This window comes from Zootermopsis nevadensis, unplaced genomic scaffold, assembly GCF_977971745.1.
Source record: "Zootermopsis nevadensis isolate Lab colony 2312 unplaced genomic scaffold, Znev_1.0 Znev_ptg000019l, whole genome shotgun sequence".
NCBI lineage: Eukaryota > Metazoa > Arthropoda > Insecta > Blattodea > Termopsidae > Zootermopsis > Zootermopsis nevadensis.
In genome coordinates, this window is record NW_028259151.1 from 2,818,967 (window position 1) to 2,838,938 (window position 19,972).

The window sequence follows — 19,972 nt, forward strand, 5'->3', positions numbered from 1 at the left end:
GAACCATGAAAGGTTAAGGAAACCATGCTGCTACATATAAAACACAATTATCATCCTGTTAGCTACAGAGGAGTAAGAAACAAGAACTGGCTATAGCAGAAACAATCCCTGTCAATCTTCACTGCGGCAAAACATCGTGTTCACGTTTGTTATGGTAATATTAACCCATCACACAATGCTAAATGGCCAGCATTTATCATATTTCTCAAGAGCATGGTAATGAAACTTCAGGTTCCACAAAATAACAATTTCTTGACCAGCTGGGTAACTATTAGCTGTTCAAAATAGAAAAGATTGTTATATTCCATGTCGACCTTTCCTTGCCAGTGCTGTTTTAATGTTTATCCCCTGATGATAGAAGTAAATTCTTACAACAATGATAAATGTATCTCCCACACAATGTTTACAACTCACACATAAAAACATGCACACACTACACATCCATTATAAGGCAGTGTGATATGAAAATTAAAACAGAAAAATAAAATCAAGAAGGCAAATAAAAATTAAATGTAAAACTTACCTCAAACAAAAAATAAAAGGTGCAAGAATTCTGCTGAATGTGATCAATATTAAGTCATTCCTACAATTTCAAGCATGATGCAAGGTGCTAAACCATCTTTCTCATTCGACTTTGATCCCAGTTCCTGAAAAACTCTATAAGAAAAAAACTAAGAAACGTGTGATATTTTGTAATATATGTACGTACATTATCTTAACAGAATTAAGGTACCTTGTTAGGGAAGGAGAATATGTCAAAGATACAGAAGCAACAAAATAAAATTACTAAAAACAAAACAAGCAGAATGTGATCTGTTGCATTTTATTACACTTTGCATTTACACCTTCAATTCTTGACTATCAGCATAATAGGCCTACAGTAAAGAAAAATACAGAATGGAAATATAAATGTATTTGCATACTGTATTGTGTTCAGCTTCACCACCTTCATTTCCATCAGTCTCAGCCTCCACAGACATGTGCAGAAGTGAGTGAGGAACACTCTTGTACTCTATACACCATGATTCATTGATACTGGTGCATATCATGCCATTCAAGAATGCAGTTCATGCTCTATGTATCTATCATAAGAGCAATTTTAAATGTACTCTGAAGGCATTCTTGTACAAAGAATCTGTGTGACAGATGCACGTCATATAGCACTGCAATTTTGATGCTAACACAAATATGGCATTGCTTACTAAACAAATAATCTGCAAGTATTCAAAGAATATAACCTATAATTTCCATCAGTATACTGCAAACTTCAAGTAATATGACGTATGTAATAAAAAAGTCTTGATAAAACATAAATGGTTGTCAATGTTAAGCAATTGTGTGAAGCAATAGAAACAATTTAATCAACTTATCATAATGTTGGTGATTAATACAATTAGATACTATTACATGGAAAATGTTTCTGTCAAGCAGGAATTAAAGAACAGTACTTTAATAAATTCAACTTGACAAGATATGTAAAGATATCAAGCAATGGAGGTTTCAGACTTTCACATTTTATCTGGCTTGAAACAAATGACAGAAAAATGAACTAGAAAGTGTTTTTGTTTTGGGTAATTAAGCCCAGAAACATAAACTGAATTTCTAAACATTAATACTTATCATTATTATGAACTATTCATATGCATAGCAATGATGGTATGAAAGGAGAGATATAAAACTTTAATACAGTAGGTAATAAGATCACATTAAAACCTTTCTTAAATTATGTTACTTTCCATTCTACACTCACTTTCTTTAATCTATAAGTCCAAAAATTCTGATCCAATCTATCTGTTACAGTTCTTTTGTTTACTTTAGAAAAATATGAACACTTTTTATATAAGGTATTATTTACAATCTAATAAATGCTGATACAATTTATATTACAGTTGAATTTAATAGATATGAAAGAAAGATAGAAAAAAAATTATGATGCTTTTTCAGCTATCTGCACATTTGTACGTCAAGTTACTAACACACTCCCCAAGCATAACCAACTGTGGGTTGTACCATCTTCAATACAGCATATGGCAGTATCCTTCAAATTTTTAAGCTTCCTTATCCCTCCGCATGCACATGCCTGTCCTGACAAAACATTCAAATCATTATGAGACTGTTCTTATTTTGACAGACACTGGGCAATATTTCAGTACGCCCTGTAACCTTTAATCAGAAGGTAGTTTAGAGGAAATGAGCATGATAAATCTTACATCTCCTTCACACTTTCATAACAGGACAACACGTGAAACACAGAACAACTAAAGCTACATGCAATATTCAAGTGCAGTGGCATTTTAAATTAGGTACACTAAAATAACAGAAAGTAAAAGGAGGATCCACTCTACCAATATGGGAAGAAAAATTAAATCTGTACATTTACTACAAAATTGGATAAAGTTATGTTGCTCACAAACACTGACAAAATCAAAGACAACTCTGCAACATGTCTACATACAGTCTGCACATCAGGTAGCTTATGTGTACCACATGGCAGAAAGATGAAGATAAATTATCATTTAAAACTTACCTCCAAATGAAAATAAACTATACCCTGATGTAAAATCTTAAGAATGAATTACCAGAAACACTCCTTCATTATCTTCCTGTAATATGCCAAAATACGCAAAGTTTGGAAAGAAAGTACAGCATGATGTTGAATTTATTTCTTGTAAACATAATGCGCAAAACCAATCCACCTTACCAAGACACTGGGATCCTGAATATATTACATAACAGAATTATATAGCTATTTCATAATGACCGCAAATGAACATTAAAAGTTATAAACAACTATACATAACCACCTAACCCTTAAAACTGTTCATTACTTAATGTGACTACCAGCATGTGGATTTATACTTGAATTTATTTGCTTTATATTATAGTTATAAAAATATGGTAGTGTCCCAAACTGACAAAGATGTTGTAACAAATCATAAGTAAATAGGACTGGATCTATGCAAAGGTACTGATAACAGAAACTGCATAATAATCACATGTACTGTAAGATTAAGTACTGCAAGTTCTCAAGAAATGGTTGACAAATCTTGGTTTAATGTAAGGATGTATTAAGATTCTTCATCAAGGTACACAAAGCAATATGCTATAGAGATATGTCACTATGTAACAACATACACTATCGTACTTCTACTTCCAGATAAACCATAACTTTCTTTCACTCTCATTCATTCCTTTCATACATACAATAACAGATCTGCCCTAGTAAAGACAGCGCAAACTACAAAGATCAATTAGTCATCCACAATAGTCACTGCTCATTAGTTCAATCAACAAAGTCCCAGCCATGTAAAAAAATTATAAAATTTAGCGTCGACTTTTTTGCCTGGACTGATGAGAATCCTGTTTCCTGTCAGGAGTCCTTGATGACCTTGAACCACTGCCACACCTACTGGAAGAAGGAGACCTCGACTTGGAATTCCCACCACTCCGGCTGTGGAATGGAAATCTTTATCACTTTATATATTTTAATATGTTAAAATGTGAGAGTTATAAGCAGAAGAAGACCTGAAACAATTCTAAAGGGACCTTTATTCCATTCAAAATATATGTACAAATGTACGATGGCTGCAGCAACTGCTTGAACACTGTATCTTCAATGTCAGGCATAACCATTATGTTTAACACATTGTTTCAGCATTAAAGACAATACCATAGTAATATCTATAGCTTAAGACTACTGAACTCGGAGGCACCAAATACAGTGATGTTTGCTAGGTAGTTAGGAAATTACATGTAATTAAAATTAGTATGTCTTTTTGGAAAGACTCTGTTTATCGTGCATATATGTGTGTGTGTGTGTGTGTGTGTGTGTGTGTGTGTGTGTGTGTGTGTGTGTGTGTGTGTGTGTGTATATATATATTTAATGCTGAACATAAGGCAGAAGTAGAATTCAACAACTTGACATTGTTGAGAAAGAGCATATAAAACTTGCATGATAACTAATGATAATGTGAACTGAAAAAAATTCTACATTCAAAGTAAAAACACCACGTGTAATTAAATATCTGGGTCTCAGGAGCAATCACTTTCACCTCAGATTAAAAACAGTATTATTCTCTCTGTCTCCAAAGTTGCTTCAAAACATTTGGGCTAAACATCTTTATAAAGGCCGCTGAAACATAGGAAATGTTTACCAAATTGTAACTTGATCATCAAGATAAATAGTGTATGCAAACCCTGAAGCCAAGAGATAAGTTTCATCATAATGTTAATATGTTATTCAGATGTTTAGGATACAAAGATCACATAACATTCTGATTTTATTAAAACATACACATTAAGCACAATTACTTCGGTATAAACGTTCATGAGTTATAAAAAGACTGGGGATGTCAACTGATGCTGATAACTTTGTATAATGTCACTAGAAAAGTGTGTTACTAATTTAAATATATACAAATTTCCTTTTAATTACTGTGTGTTTAAAATGAAATTTCAGAATAAGAATCTATGCCTTTTCACCAAATCCTAAACCTTTCTACCAATTGCCATGTATAATTTTAAATTCAGTTTTAACAAGTAGGACAGGATTAATAATGTGCCATGACATAAACTGTTTTTTCAAACTTATATAGAAGAACAAAGCGTGGTACAGAAGATTACAGTGTGTATTTGGTATATACTATATCATAAAAAACTGCACATACTACAGCCCACTATTTCCCTGCACCTCAGCCTCAAAACTAACTATGCAAATTAACAACATATTGTACCTCCTTATGGAAAATTGTAATCTACAAAGTTACTGAGGGTTAACATTTTAATTTCAGTGAACCCTGACACCACTGCTGGTATAATATTTTTGGGATGTGTAAGAGACAACACTCAGTATGCTACATCTCTTTGGTTCTACTATAATTTAAAACAGGCTTCCTATTATCTGTACTTCTTAGAGATCTCTGTACATTTTTCATTTGACATTATCTTTAATTTCTGTACTGTTACCATAAAATCTATCCATATGAAACTGTCTTTGTTGTAAATAGTAACTTAATATTCTGGACACAACTTTGCCACAACCGTTTGTAAACCCATCACCCACAACACAGATAAACCTCAACTTCTGCAAATAAGTCCAGCAGTTAAAAGATAAGATTGTGCCTCTGTGTGGTTATAATCCATTTACACATATTCTGAGATAGCCTAATGTTGTTGGCAGGAAATCTGAACAGAAGAGAAATGCAAATGAAGTAAAGATGCCAAGTACAGTTTTTACGTAAAAAAAAGTCATATTCCTGTATCTGCTACTTGTGGTTGAGCTACCAGCAATACATTTTCATAATTTCATTTGAAAAAATTTTCATGGTAAATCATTATTCATCATGCACTTTTCAGCACATCTAACCCACACACATACTACCACACCAACTCATTCTCTCTCTCCCTCTTGCACCAGTGAAGTTTGGCATCTTCCCCCCTTTTTTCCAAGCAACCATGCCTCCAAAAAAGAAAGATAAGTGATATTAACAATTTAAATTGAGGCATAAAAGCTGTGAAGGGAGAAAAGTAACCTTTGCACAAAGTGAATATATGCTTGGATAATAAACGTACAGACAATGTTGTTGCAGTGTTCAGACCACAGTCTGAGGCCCACATATCTCATAATATGCAAAATGTAGAAAATTGCTTCTTTCCAAGAATTGTGTATTTGTGAACTCTGTTCTTACATACACATTCCAATTATTGCATATGCTTATAATATGTGTAATTAATGTAATCACTTTTATTACCTTTGACTATAATGGACACTGCCACTTTACATCCTGAAAATTTGCCATTTTATATTCAAATGGCTCTTGGATATGTATGTGCTAAACAATTAAAACATATGATTGATGCACTCAACATTTAAAAAAGGACTGAGGCTTACTGGCTTTTACTTCCAATGAAGCCACTCATATAAAGAATAGTCTACTGATTGGGGGTTAGAAAGACAGCAGTGGTGGCAGTGAGCATTCTACTACCATTTTGGTAACATCAGCTTTTGATCAAGTTGTACAGCTTAGATGCATGTTTTCTCATACCAACACTTGCTTACTTACAATTGTTTTGGCATGTGTAGTAGTGGTGCATGGATGAGTAAAATTGCTTCTTCATCATCTCTTGACTGGTGAATAAACTGTTAATTTGTTTCTCATATTTGGTTCTAATACAGTTTATATTTCTAACATAAGGTGGCAATGATAGTGAGTTTAACCATTTGGATGAAAAGTGTAGGCAGTATGAATGTTCCACTGAAATGTTGTTATCAACCAACTATGTTACAACACAGAAGACAAACAATGCCATGAGAAACCTCAAGAATGTTGTAAATTTTGGTTTAATAATATGTTATAAATTCCATTTATTAGATTATCACTGTCCTGCTCTTTAAACATGACAACATTCCACTACTGTTGAATACTGTATTCTTACCACAGTTCACTCCTAATGGTTTTAGTTTTTTATCACAGAAATTGCTGTTACTGATTTTATAAAACATGTACCATACATAAGTGTTTAAAAGTAAAAAATTATGAACTGTTTTCAACATATTTAACCAAACAAAAGATAAAGATATGAGGTTCACACAGCAGTGGAAACTTCTTTTTCGATGTCATAATTTTGCAGGTGGTTACCAATTCTCCTCTAAAATGTTGATAACAACCTACAAGACTGCATGGCAACAAAACCCAGAAGACCACAATTAACATTTCAAGGGTAACATGAGAAATAGGCATATAACCAAAATTGTTGATTTACAAAAGACTCGATTCTTACACCTATTTTGTCTGACGTGTGTAATATTACTGTTTATATATCTAAATGTAACTGTTCATATTTTTGTGTAGAGAAGCATCAGCATTATGCCCTTAAAGGTAAATAAAAAAGTGAAACTTCTGAAGCTGCAAAAAATCTGAGAGCTTATTTTATGCACAAGAAATAACATTTCTGTAATAAACTGCACAGTTAAGTTATGTACTGAAATTAAATCATGCAAGACTAAATCTACCACCTCAGGTTGATGATAAAATTTGAAAAGCCTATTTCAAAATACTGCATTTGCTTAACCTGTAGTCTGAAATGTACCTGAGTAGCTTGCATTATTCTGCTGTACATTGCAATGCTATTGCCATAAGACATATAGCCTCTTCTGAAATTCAATAAGCAATAAGAATGACGACTCCATATTTAAAATAAGCAGTAATATAATATCACACTTTTGTTCCAATCCAAGGCACAGGAAAGTACTGATGACTGTTATAGGTGAAGCTGTAATAGTAATGAACAACAAAACCATTCTGACATAATTAGTAACATTACATATAATGGTTAATTTATAATTTAAAGATAAAACATTCATATTTCTGAAACACTGGAACCAAATACCATTTTGACAATGCAGTATCTCAGATCACAGACGAGGCTTTAGTAATGCATGGGATTACCGAGTATCAAGCTGTTACAAAATACCACAGACCTTACGGCTGTTTGTACTCTACTACTGCTACACCCCTTGAGAGGAAACGACATACAGCGCGCAACTACAAAGTTTAAACTTAATTTTCTCCACAAGTGATTCCAATAAGAAGAAACTTTGCTAACACACTGTAGTACTCAAGTCATTCGTTTTATCATTTGTTATCGTTTGATTTTGTAGATACCAAAAAATGGTAAGCTACAGAACCAAACAGCAGATATCCATCATCAAGAAGTACATTCAATCATCTAAGAGCCCTGAAAAGGTCAGAAGAACATTCCACATAGTTTGGCATCAAAGTTGGACCAGAGTGAAACAATTTCAAACCTCATCAAGAAATTTCACAAGACAGGATGAGTTTTGGATGATTATTCCCAAGCAGCAGGCCTTTGACAGCAAGGATGGAAACCGACATTCTCATTGAACACACTGTAATATCAATGGCTTGGGATAATGATTTGAATAAAATTTTATACCTCACCCTTCAGGCAAAATAAAGTATTAAACCTGGTATGCACATTTCAGGCCAACATGTGCATATATTTTCCTTCCTTGCACTGTTGTAACATTTTTTTTATTTACTTGCAGGTCGTCATTTTTAGTTTATATTTTGATGCAAAAATATAATTTCCCAAAGCAGAAATGCGTTTATTCTGCTTTAATTACTGAGAACTAGCTCACTAAACATGACAGTCCTGCAGCTCTGCTGGATATTGTTCAGAATACATAGCCAGCAAAGTACAGTGTGCTAGAAAAGATCTATAACAAAGATCAGCATGCTCACTGTTTCATTTTATTCCAATGCTCACCCTACATGTTTTGGATTTACTTCATAGTGCACAGTATATTGTTTTATTACATAAGATATTGTAAGTAATGGCTGAAGACTAGTGTGAGTAGAGAACTTGAGCAGGTACTGAAAAGAAAGGAATGGAAATTTGTGGTAAATGTATTTAGTTACATAAAAACAAAAACTCCTGAACAAAGTGGGTGGGGGTTGGGAGTGAAAACAGCTAAAGCAATTGGCACCTCAAGAGCTTCTGTTTTTAAAATTAAAACTTTAGGAGTGAAAGACAAAATATTGTTCAATGATGAATCCTGGCATAGTTGTACAGGAAGCAATGCAGATAAACAGAATGACTATTGTTTCCATGACTGTGGTTCTAAAGGCATGCAAAGATAAGACACAACTCCCCGACTAGCTTTCCTGGCAGGACGTTCCAAGAGACTGAAGACTCCCGCAGGTCACAGACCATTGTTTCACAACAGTAATTGGCAACAACAAAATAAATTTTTACCGAATGCAAAATGTGCTTTCGTGTCAAAAAATATCACTTTTGCAGGTGAAGCATCAAGTAAGTATGAATAACAAAGACTTCAAAACAAATACAACAGAAAAGGTTTAACAAAAAAGTTTTTGGTTGTGTGACAATGGACAACTGGATACATTATGTGCTATGTGCAAAGAAAACTGAAGAAATGTATTAGTCAGAGATGCAGAAAGTATATAAGATCCAGGACAAACTGAAGTCTATCATAATCTGATTAAGTGATGATTTATCAGGTGACAAATCTTCAGGTCATAAATACTGACAGTATAGAACCACTCTCATGAGGGGCACACAATCAAATGCCAATGGTATATGTGTAAACACATTTGTTGCATTTTAGTAATGTCTATTAAGATCAGAAGTCTTGGTCTATTATCATTAGCATACAGGTAAACCTTGATTTGCGCAGCTTCAGAATAATGCCGCTTTTGAAATCAGGAAGTCAAAAAGTGAAAGAAATATATTTTACTATTATTTATAACGTTTCACAATGTTTCTCGTACTGATTCTTATACTAAATCGTAATTCTTACATCGCTGATTTTGAATAAAAATTATAAATACAGTCACCTCTGCACCCATTGCTAAGTAGTTGCGAGATAATCTCCTAAAAATCCTCCAACATTGTGCAACAGTCACGTGAGCATTGGTCACTCTTCACGGTGAGTCATTTGCGTTCAGCCTGATAAGGGAGTAAGGAAAAATGTGCTCAGTTCGCTTCTTGTCGACATATTGAATGTGCTGAAAACTGTGAGCTAAACGTGTTTGTGTTGTTGTTCAACCACTATTCTGCAGTAACAACTGTTTTATATTTATAAATTGTAGAAGAGCCACCATGTCTGGTAAGAGAAGTGAATGTGTTGCTAAAAAGTTGAGTAGGTCTATTGCGTTAGAAGATAAGATGGACGTAATTCGTAGAATAGGTGGTGGTGATACCCGTCGTAATGTGTGCAGAAGTATGAAGTTGCCTCCTTCCACTGTGACTACCACAATGAAAAATTCATATAAAATAAAACAGTCAATGCAGCAAGCTATGAGAGTAAGTGCAACGCAAGTGAGTTATAGCAGAAGTAAGCTTTTAGAAAGAATGGAGAAATTACTGTTGCTATGGGTGGATGACATGAATCGAAAAAACATTCCGTTGACTGAAATTGCTATCATGGATAAGGCGAAGTCAATTTTTGAGGAACTTAAGTCGTCAATGTTAGGGTGCCAGGAACATATGTCATTGACTTCCCATTGATTTACATTATAAAAAGAGTTTCAATTTAGGCCGATTCCATTTATGCCCGGCGTAAATCGAGGTTTACATGTATTTGTTTAACCATCAAATTCACTTCTTGTACTGACTGCTTACTTTGCTGTGGCCAGTGCTGTATTTCAAAAGCTCACCATCTGATCACTATGCAAAAGTATGTTACAATAGCAAGAGCTGTGGTATTTTATAAACACTGGGTAGCTAATTAGCTAACAAAGAGAGTCCCACTTAACTTGGATACCATCCAATATGTGATGGCCATGTTCTATGTTGTGAATAACTCATCTTCCAGTACTTTCGTCACTGTCAGTCCATAATGCTGTCATGGTAGGTTCCATGATAAGAGAAATACCTGTATACTACCTGCATAATAACAATTTCCAGGATAAATATTGCACTGAAAAGTCATCTGAAAATCAGTATATAAATTCATCAGAAGTATGAAAACAGATGTATTAATTGTACAATCACAATCACAATCACAATCTCTCTCTCTCTCTGACCCTCAAAAAAGATGTATACACACACGGTAAATGCTCTATAATATAATATGCATACATCATTTCAGGAACCAAATATATACAGTGTGTCTGTAAAATAATGGTGGGGTAATAAACATTCATAGTTTTGGAACAAAGCACGATAGAGACATGAAATAAACTTCAAAATAAAGAGAAACTCTCCAAAAATCTTACCTGTTCAGTAGATTTTGATATGCGCTCCTTTAGTTACCCTGCAGACATCAAGGCAATATTCAAGCTCTTGCCATACACGACCCAGAACATCCGGTGTGATAGATGAAACAGCTTCAGTGATCCTTTCTTTGAAATGGTCCAAATTTGTTATTTGGACAGAGAACACTTGTTGCTTCACATAACCCCACAAATAAAAATCCATAGAGGTAAGATCTGGAGAGCTTGGAGGCCAGGCTATCCACCCTCCTCGTCCGACCCATCGCTGAGGAAATGTTTGGTTTAGGTGATCCCGCACGAATGTGGCAAAATCTGGAGGAGCTCCATCTAACTGGTGAATGAAATTCTCCGGTATTTGGGGCACTGCAATTCAGGTGTTACATAAAATTTATCCACAGGACAAAATTAAACAATTCGAATTTGCTACAGACATTCTGGATAGGTTTTATGTTCATTTATGTTCAGTGATGAGACTACGTTTCATGTTTCGGGACGAGTCCATCAGCACAAACCTCCATATGTCCTTATGGAACATCAACGTGATAGCCTAAAAGTTAATGTGTGGTGCGTAATTGGACGAGACAGAGTTATTGGCCCCTTCTTTTTTGCTGAACAAACTGTAATGGGAAAGAACTTCCTGGATATGTTAGAAGAGTATGCGGTGCCCCAAATAACGGAGAATTTCATTCTCCAGTTAGATGGAGCTCCTCCAGATTTTGCCACATTCGTGCAGGATCACCTAAAACAAACATTTCCTCAGCGATGGGTCAGACGAGGAGGGTGGACAGCCTGGCCTCCATGCTCTCCAGATCTTACCCCTATGGGTTTTTTTTTTTGGGTTTTGCGAAGCAACAAGTGTTCTCTGTCCAAATAACAAATTTGGTCCATTTCAAAGAACGGATCACTGAAGCTGTTTCATCTATCACACCGGATGTTCTCGGTCGTGTATGGCAAGAGCTTGAATATCGTCTTGATGTCTGCAGGGCAACTAAAGGAGTGCATATCGAAATCTACTGAACAGGTAAGATTCCTGAAGAGTTTCTCTTCATTTTGAAGTTTATTTCATGTCTCTATCGTGCTTTGTTCCAAAACTATGACTGTTTGTTACCCCCACCATTATTTTACGGACACACTGTACATTTGAAACAAACATGCAGCATATGGCATTTCATCACTTACATGCAACTGACAGTTGGTACAACTAGCTGAGTAATTATAATGCTATGAAAATATATTTAAAGCTGTAAATTAATTACCTGCTATTGTCACATGTAAAATCCACATTAAACTTGCATTATTTTGTAGGAATAATCTGAGTTTTTAATTATGCCAATTAATAACACTTTATGCTACTTCTTATCAAATACATAGGGCATGGGAACACATTCAAGGAAATTCACATGTAGGCAATTCAAGCTTGACCCTTAATTTTTAATGTTTCTTGATTTCTCTGTTGGTTGTAAACATGTCCTGAAATATTCTATGCTGCAGGAATGGGATACATGCATGTACATGAAGAGGAACAGCAGGCTTCTACTTTATGAAGACTATCCAATATGAAACAAGTAAGATGATTTATTGATAAGCTATGATAAAATTTCCAGCTTGAATCTGAACCTCCCCATATAAAAGAACTACATTCTACACCATATTTCGTTGATTATGGTCAGCAGAAACTCAAAAAAGTATAAAACATAAGTAATAAATAAACATACCAAAATCTAAGATGGTGTGTTACAAACAACCTCACCTGGTAATGCGCCTCCTATCTAGAAAGCTAGGTGATCCCCTGCGCCTGGGAATAGAGGGTGACCGTGATCGTGATGAATGGCTAGTATGAGGACTTGCACTGGCGCTCTTATGACTGGAACGTGATCGACTGCGGGTGTGAGACCTATTGCTGTGGCTGCGTGAACTACGCCCACTGGAACTTTTTGTGCTGACAGTGAGGCTGTGAGACCTGCTTCGTGATCGTGAGTGCGTCACAGAACGAGAACCTGAATGGGTTCTGCTCCGTGTCTGGCTGCGTGACACAGACCGACTGTGTGACCGAGATCCACTGCTACTTGATGACCAACTCTTTGCACTTGAAGGGCTGAAACTACAACTCTCTATGTTGAATAGTGTTGAATGTGGATATTATTACTGTCATTCTTTAATTTGAAACAAAATATTACTTCAGGAAAGGACTCATACATATTCATAGCAGCTTGTAATAAAGAAAGAAGTTGCAAAGAAATCACAGAGATTTCATAAAACACTGTTTTGAAAAATTGTAATTTATCTATGACATTAATTAAGTTAAAATTGACAAACTGAGAAGTTACTTATCCAGTCCTATATCAATGAAGTTATCTTTATTTCAACAGTTACAAAGTACTAAAAAAGTATTGTTTTTAGAAAAATCAACTATTTTCCATATTCTTTTAGAAAGCTTATTAAGCTAAAAGAGCCATAATGAAACTGTATTATAAAGTATAAGACCAAAAAAGTGTGACGATAAAAATTAATGTTACTGAAATAGGGATAGTGAAGCTGGGAAAGAACATAGCATATCATAAAGTACAAATATGGAATACGTTAATATGGTACACTGCATAATTTTACATACTCAAACAACTTGAATGTAAGATAATCTTCAAACCAAGAACACTATTGGAATCAGAAGTTTTTGAAAGTAAAACAGAAAATTTATTTAACAAAGGAAATTACATGAATATAATTACATTTCATTTGCTAATGTCAAATTTCTGCACACTTGATCATTAGTTCTGCATAATTTGCTATTACCACTTAAAAATTTATATAATGGCTGGCCCTTTTGTTTACCAGTGAAAGAAAAGGGAAGCTTTGAGATCGTGTTGATTACCTGCCTACCCAATACAGCTGTGATAATAAATTAATAATACTACATATGACGAGGCATAAAATATGTATAGTACTTTCATCATTCAGCCTCTTCCATAACATACTATAGGTTATTATGTCAATACATAAATAGTACTGTATTGTATAGTCATGTAAACCATACCATTTCATCATCTGGCATGTTTAAACATCAGATTGTACACTAGACAGCTTCCTCTTGCATCTTTTCCCTCGTAGAACCCCCCTCAACTGGATGTAAGCAAACAGCATTGTCCTCAGTCCCAATTAGCTAACATTTGTTGGATGACCAATACATACCAAATTTGATTCATCTTCAATGTGACAGACATACAGACACACACATGCATGTGTGCATATACACTCGCACACACACATACTGAGTAACTGTGAACACTTAAGCAATATGTTCAAAATACTTACTTTGTGTTGTCTTTCTTCTCATAGTCTGTTGACCCCCAAACAGAAAATGTTATGATAAATACTATGCATCATATTAAAATTTCAGGAGTAGAAAATTACAAAAATTACCAAGAAATTAATGTGTTAACAGCAGACTGTCCATTCTTTCAGTGTCTTCCATTATAAATGTCTAATGATGTGGTAAAAAGAGTGAATTCACAGCTCAGAGATGCATGGAATATCTATGCACCAATTTATTTACAATAATATAAACCATTATAATTACTGCAATTTAATTTCAAAACATTTTTTATTATTTCTGCTCATCTCATAACACAATGATCCCACAATATGGATTCGAATAAGTATACTCATTTGTTTTCAGATTATCCTAGAAATCAAGGCATGACTATATAAACATTTGCATGAGAAATGAAACAGTACATACACCTCATCAAGTGTCTGCAAATATACAGATGCAATAAATCTTTCTTTCTGTGAGCTTCTGCTCAAGTATGTGCTTCCTCTTTTCCTTAACAATATTATCATTAATAGTACCATTAATTACATATTATCACTATCTGAATGAAATGTTTATTAGTAAAAAACTGCCACTAACAGTAAGAACTTACACACTATGTCACTCGCCAGGTCTAATATCCATGTAAAATCAAATGCGCAAGAACACATACCTAGGACTGTAGGATGATCGTGAGGAGCTGCGTGATTTTTCTGATTTGGGTGATGATTTGCCGTGGCTCCGTGACTCAGATCGGGATCTGGATCTGCTACTAGAATTTGACCGTCGTCTTCGACGCAGAGCTTCAAGGCCAGGGGAATGAGGTCTCTTCTGGTTAATCCTCCTAGGTTCTACAACAGCTGTAACTTTCTTTGATGTTTCTGAATCACCATCAATACTGTCCTTCTCAATTTCTGAGTTCTTCCTAACTGGTGGAGATCCTGGTGGTTTCGGAATTGATGAAGGTTGTATTGGTGGAGGATGGTCAGGACTTTTGGGGGGAAGTGGTAGGTGGGAAGGTGGAGGACTTGATGGCAATACAACATTTATAATTTGATTTTCTGTTATAGTTTTCTCACTGACCTTGTTCTTGGGTTCTTTTTCAGGAAGTGCAATATCTGACACAGATGTTTCATTTGTTGTAACTGCAAAAGGCTTTACTGCTTTATCTTCCTTCACAACTGTAAGTGTTTGCTTGTCATCTTTACATAGTGGTTGTTCCTGACTTCTGAGATCTGGCGACACTTTGGACAATTTCTTTTCCAATGTTTCTTTAGCCTTCTCTGCAAGCCCAGATTTAAGCAATTTTAAAGTCTGAATTTCCTTTTCATCCTCTTTTTCTTTTTCTCTGACATCCTTCTCATCTTCCTCCTCTTCTTCTTCACCACTTGATGACCGCAGTCTAACCCTAGGGATCACCGTTGGTGCTGGACGCCGGTTTCTCGATTCTGAGCGAGACCGAGACCTCGATGACTTACTCATTGAGGTGCGCTTCTTTGTTGACCTATCACCGCCCTTTCCAACAGCACTGCTCTTACTACTTGAAGGTCTGGTATCTATGATATCCTTATATCTTTCAGGATTTCTCTCCATTGGAGAATAGCTTAACGTTGAATTTGCACTACTGCTGCTTTCACTCCTGCATTTATGTCCTTGTTTCTGCTCACTAACTTTTCTTCTGCTTATGGGAGTAGGTGATTTAACCCTTTTCTTATGGTTACACAGTCCATGTTCATGTTTTGATAATGGAGGTGCTTTTCTGCTTGCTTTGTGACTTCTATTTGGTGACTTACTCTTGCTTTTGGCCCTTTGGTCATGATGAGTACTGCATGCAGGAGAATGTGAGGTCTTCTTGTCTGATTTACTGTGGGACTGACTGTCGCTCCTAGAATGCTGTCGAGCTGATTTTGGAGATGTGGATCTGGAATTTTTTCTTGAACGATGATTACTGACCAGTGATTTACTTCTGCTTCTGGAGTGAGGCCTTCGCCCTGCTCTCGGGGATGTGGAGTAACGTGACTGTTTCCTTTTGGGGGAAGTAGATGAACGTACTCTACTGTTCTTCGCATCATGACTTCTCTTTGATCTATAGTTCTTGGCAGATGGAGACTGAGTGTGGCTTACTGACCGCTGGCGAGTTCGTTTAGATTTAGGAGACTGTGACACATATGATTCACTTTTTCTCTCTTTTGCATTGGCAGAACTATAGTTTAATACTGAGGAGGCCCTGCTTTCACTTCTTGACTTATGATGATCTTCTCTTCTGCTTCTAGAAGACAATTTATTACTGGACCTATGGTTCTGAACAGATGGAGATTTAGTATGACTCCTTGATTTTCTATGCTTGTTCTTTGGGGAGGCTAATACATGTGACGATTTAGTGTCTGCTACACCTTTGGATCTTTTAGTAGATGGTGATCGTGTACGACTAGTACTTTTAGGACTTGACCTACGATTCTTAGTGGAAGGTGATGTAGATCTTTGATGCACACTGTGCTTGCTTTTGGGAGACCGAGATATAAGTCGTTTTTTCTGTGAATTCTGTGCAATATTCTTAGACTTCTTGGGAGATAAAGACCGTGAGTGACTTAACCTACCATCAGAAGAAATGCTTCGACGCTGTGTCCTTTCCAAACTTCGCTTCCTTCTTCTGCTCTCCCTTTCCTTATCCTTTTTATCCTTCTCCCTTCCTTTATCTCTTGACTCTGTTTCTCTCTCCTTTATCTTCTTTTCTTTCTTTATTTCATCCTCAATTTCAGTATGTTTCTTACTTCTTGATTCATTCTTCTCCTTTTTACTATCAGCTTTGTTGATGTTTCCATCACGGTTATTGTTCTTTGTGTTCCGATCACGTGATCCACAACGTGTCTGCTGTTTAGATCTAGCACTATGATTTACTACAGGTGAAGAAATGTGGGGTTTGTTATGATGTCGACTTGATTTTTCCACAGTATGAGTCTTGGAGTGCCGTCTTTCAACTTCAGGGTTACTGGAAATATAACAACGTACTTATGCACAACATAGTTATTTAGAAATAAAAATGAATGATAATTATGTTACATTTGAAACAATGATATTTAAAGGTATGTGATACTACAAACAGACAGGAAATTTGGAAAATACAAAAAAAGGATATTTCTGAAGGACCAATACAGAGAACAAAGTAAATCTATGACAATTAAGAAAACATCAGTCACTGATGACAAACAATCTGTACATTTTCCAGACATTTAAAGCTGATAGGCTGGGAAGTGTTTCAACTAGTGTGTTGTTCAACATGGTAATGGATGAAACAACAAAAAAAGTAAAGAAAGGCAAGAGAGTGAATTACCAAGAACTATAGCATAGGCAGAAGATCACACACATGTGAGGGAACCAAATGAAAGCACATTATAGAAGAAATATAAAAGGTATGTCATAACAACTAAATATTTTGTATGAAATGTCAGTTTTGATAATTGTTTAAAAAATCTGTCAAAAGATCTAGAGCAGACACATACAATCATGAAAATAGTGTTATAAGACAGCTGTTCAATAAAGACTGAGAATGATTTTTTTAAAAACATACCTCCTTTATTCTAAAACACAACTGTTTCTTTTCAAAATATGCTCCTCTGAACTCAATACATTTGTCCCAGCATTTTTGTCAATTATTAAAGACATGGTTGAAACCATTTTTGGACACTTTTAAAATCGCCTCAGCAGCTTCGACTGCAGCTTCTGTGGTCTGGGTGTGCTATCCTCAAAGCTGCCTTTTCTGTGTGGGGAAAAATTCACAAGGCACTAGATCTGGGCTGTAGGGAGTGTGGGGGATCCAGTGAGTACCTTTAATTGCCAAAAACTAAATTATAATGTTACCAACATGAGGTGTGGAATTGTCATTATAAAGCATCCATTTTCCAACAAGCTACAGTCATTTTCCTTTGATGTGGTCCATGAGGGTTTTGAGAAATGAACAGTAGTAAGCTCCATGCCAATTGTGTTAGGCAGTACTGCGTGCATGTAAATTATTCCACTACAATCAAAAACCACTTATCACCATATCTTTAACTGCTGACTGAGAGGCACAAGCTCCTTTTGGTCTTGGTGAGCTTGAAGAGACCCACTACTTACCGTCAGAATCATACATAATCCATGTTTCATCACCTGTTACATTTTGTAACCACTCATTCCGTTCTGCAACGCATGATTTCCACAGCTTTACCATCCATCACAACAGATATGTGACTTAAGAGGCGAGACAGTCGTAGCTTCTAATAAAGGTCACAGAACAAGCACAATTAACCCTTCAGCATGGGAGCATTTAAATCCAAAGTCTATACTGTGCTGTGGGAGGATTTTCTGCTTGGGGATTTAATTTTGAGCTTGAAAGTCATTTTACTTATATGGGCACAACTTCCCTAATAATTGATGAATTTTAGTGAAACTTTGAACAAAATGTTCACAACACACTATGCTTTATAGATATGTAAAAAAAATTACCTTAAAAGTTGAGTTTTGTGTGGAATATCTTGAAACAGCCATCAACACAGAGACCAGCCTCACAATCAGGACACCAAAACACTGTCTCCTTTCTCTTGCCCTGCTTGTAACACACCACACAACGCTTTGTAGGTCGTGACTTTTTCTCTGTTGGAGGAATTCTCTCCGGAAAATGTCTTTCAATTAGTCGGGGCACAGTCTTGTCTGTGGAATGTCTCCCTGGAACATTCCTTTCTACCCCACCACCATGTTCAACTAGGAGAGCCTGCACTAGATCCACCCTGTATTTCAAGTGTTCAACTTCTATTCCCGGTGAATTTGCCCTGCAGATTATCATAGAATTTAGAATTGTCGCATTTAGCAACCTCATAAACATTTTGATGTACCACTTGGTCATTTTCTTTCTTTCCAAGAGGTAATTGTGTAGGAGCTGATCTTTCAGATCAACCCCTATCATGTTTTTGTTATAGTCCAGGACTGACGCAGGGTTTTCCTTTTCCTGCCCACCCTTGGTCTTCACTTTTTGTGTATCATCACCATGGTATGTTGAAATAATGGTAACATTCTTCTTGTCGCTCCACTTTAGGACAGATACAGGGCCAGAATGTTGAGCTATTAGCTCCCCCTTCTTTAGTTTCTTCTCTTTGACAGCTAGAGGAACATCTTTCCTATTTATTCGGAGAGTACCAACACAATCAGTCTTCAATGATTTCAGTATCTGAGCTAGTGCTGGTGCATTGTAGAAGTTGTCCATCCACGATGTATGTCCCCTACCCAGTAATGGCTCCACTAGAGATAACACAATGGCTGATGTTTTGTTTGTGTCCTCTGATATCAATGATGACGTGACAACTGTGTCCTTTCCTGTGTAAATGATGAAAGACCACAAATATCCTGAATTGGACTCGCAAAGCTCATACTTCTTGATCCCAAATTTTGAAGATTTTAGTGGAATATACTGCTTGAATGACAGTCTTCCTTTTCATAGAGTCAGTTACTCATCTATTGCAATATTCTGACCTGGTATGTACAAATTTTGAAATTTTTTGTTCAGATAGGAAATAACAGGATATAATTTGAAAAGCTTTGGAGGGCCCTGGTATGTGTCTTTGCTGTCATTGTTACTAAAGTGAATAAATTTGCAGACAGATTCAAATCTGTCCATAGAAAAACCGGGCCAAAGATAGGTGTTGCCAAAAGAGAATTTTTTGAAAAATAAGACCTCAGTGTAGGCTTCTGGACTATTCCCATCAACATGAAAAGTGCCAAAACAACGTACATTTCATCATCAGAGAGAGGTTTCCATTCTCTTATCCTTGATCGAAATGGTATAGGAAGGCTCCTACAATTTATGCATTGCTCTGCACAGTGATTTGTTTCACACACAAATAGAGCTATCAGCTCGTGAGTGAAAAAGAGTTTG

At 35.8% G+C, this 19,972-nt stretch overlaps 1 protein-coding gene across 10 annotated transcripts in view; it reads right to left on the reverse strand.

Annotated features, from left to right (window-relative positions):
- Positions 1–19,972, reverse strand: part of Srrm234 (Serine-arginine repetitive matrix 2/3/4) — an 85,077-nt gene that overhangs the window by 9,795 nt on the left and 55,310 nt on the right. For 7 of the 10 annotated variants that reach the window (XM_022063052.2, XM_022063048.2, XM_022063050.2 and 4 more), the window contains 2 exons: positions 14,741–17,056; positions 12,511–12,861 (listed from right to left, as the gene is read on the reverse strand). In XM_022063052.2, coding sequence (XP_021918744.1) covers positions 12,511–12,861; positions 14,741–17,056 — 2,667 coding nt within the window. Of the gene's footprint in view, positions 1–807; positions 3,452–12,506; positions 12,862–14,069; positions 14,095–14,740; positions 17,057–19,972 lie in introns of those variants that run through there. The other 3 variants (XM_087351428.1, XM_087351430.1, XM_087351431.1) reach the window with 3 other exon arrangements.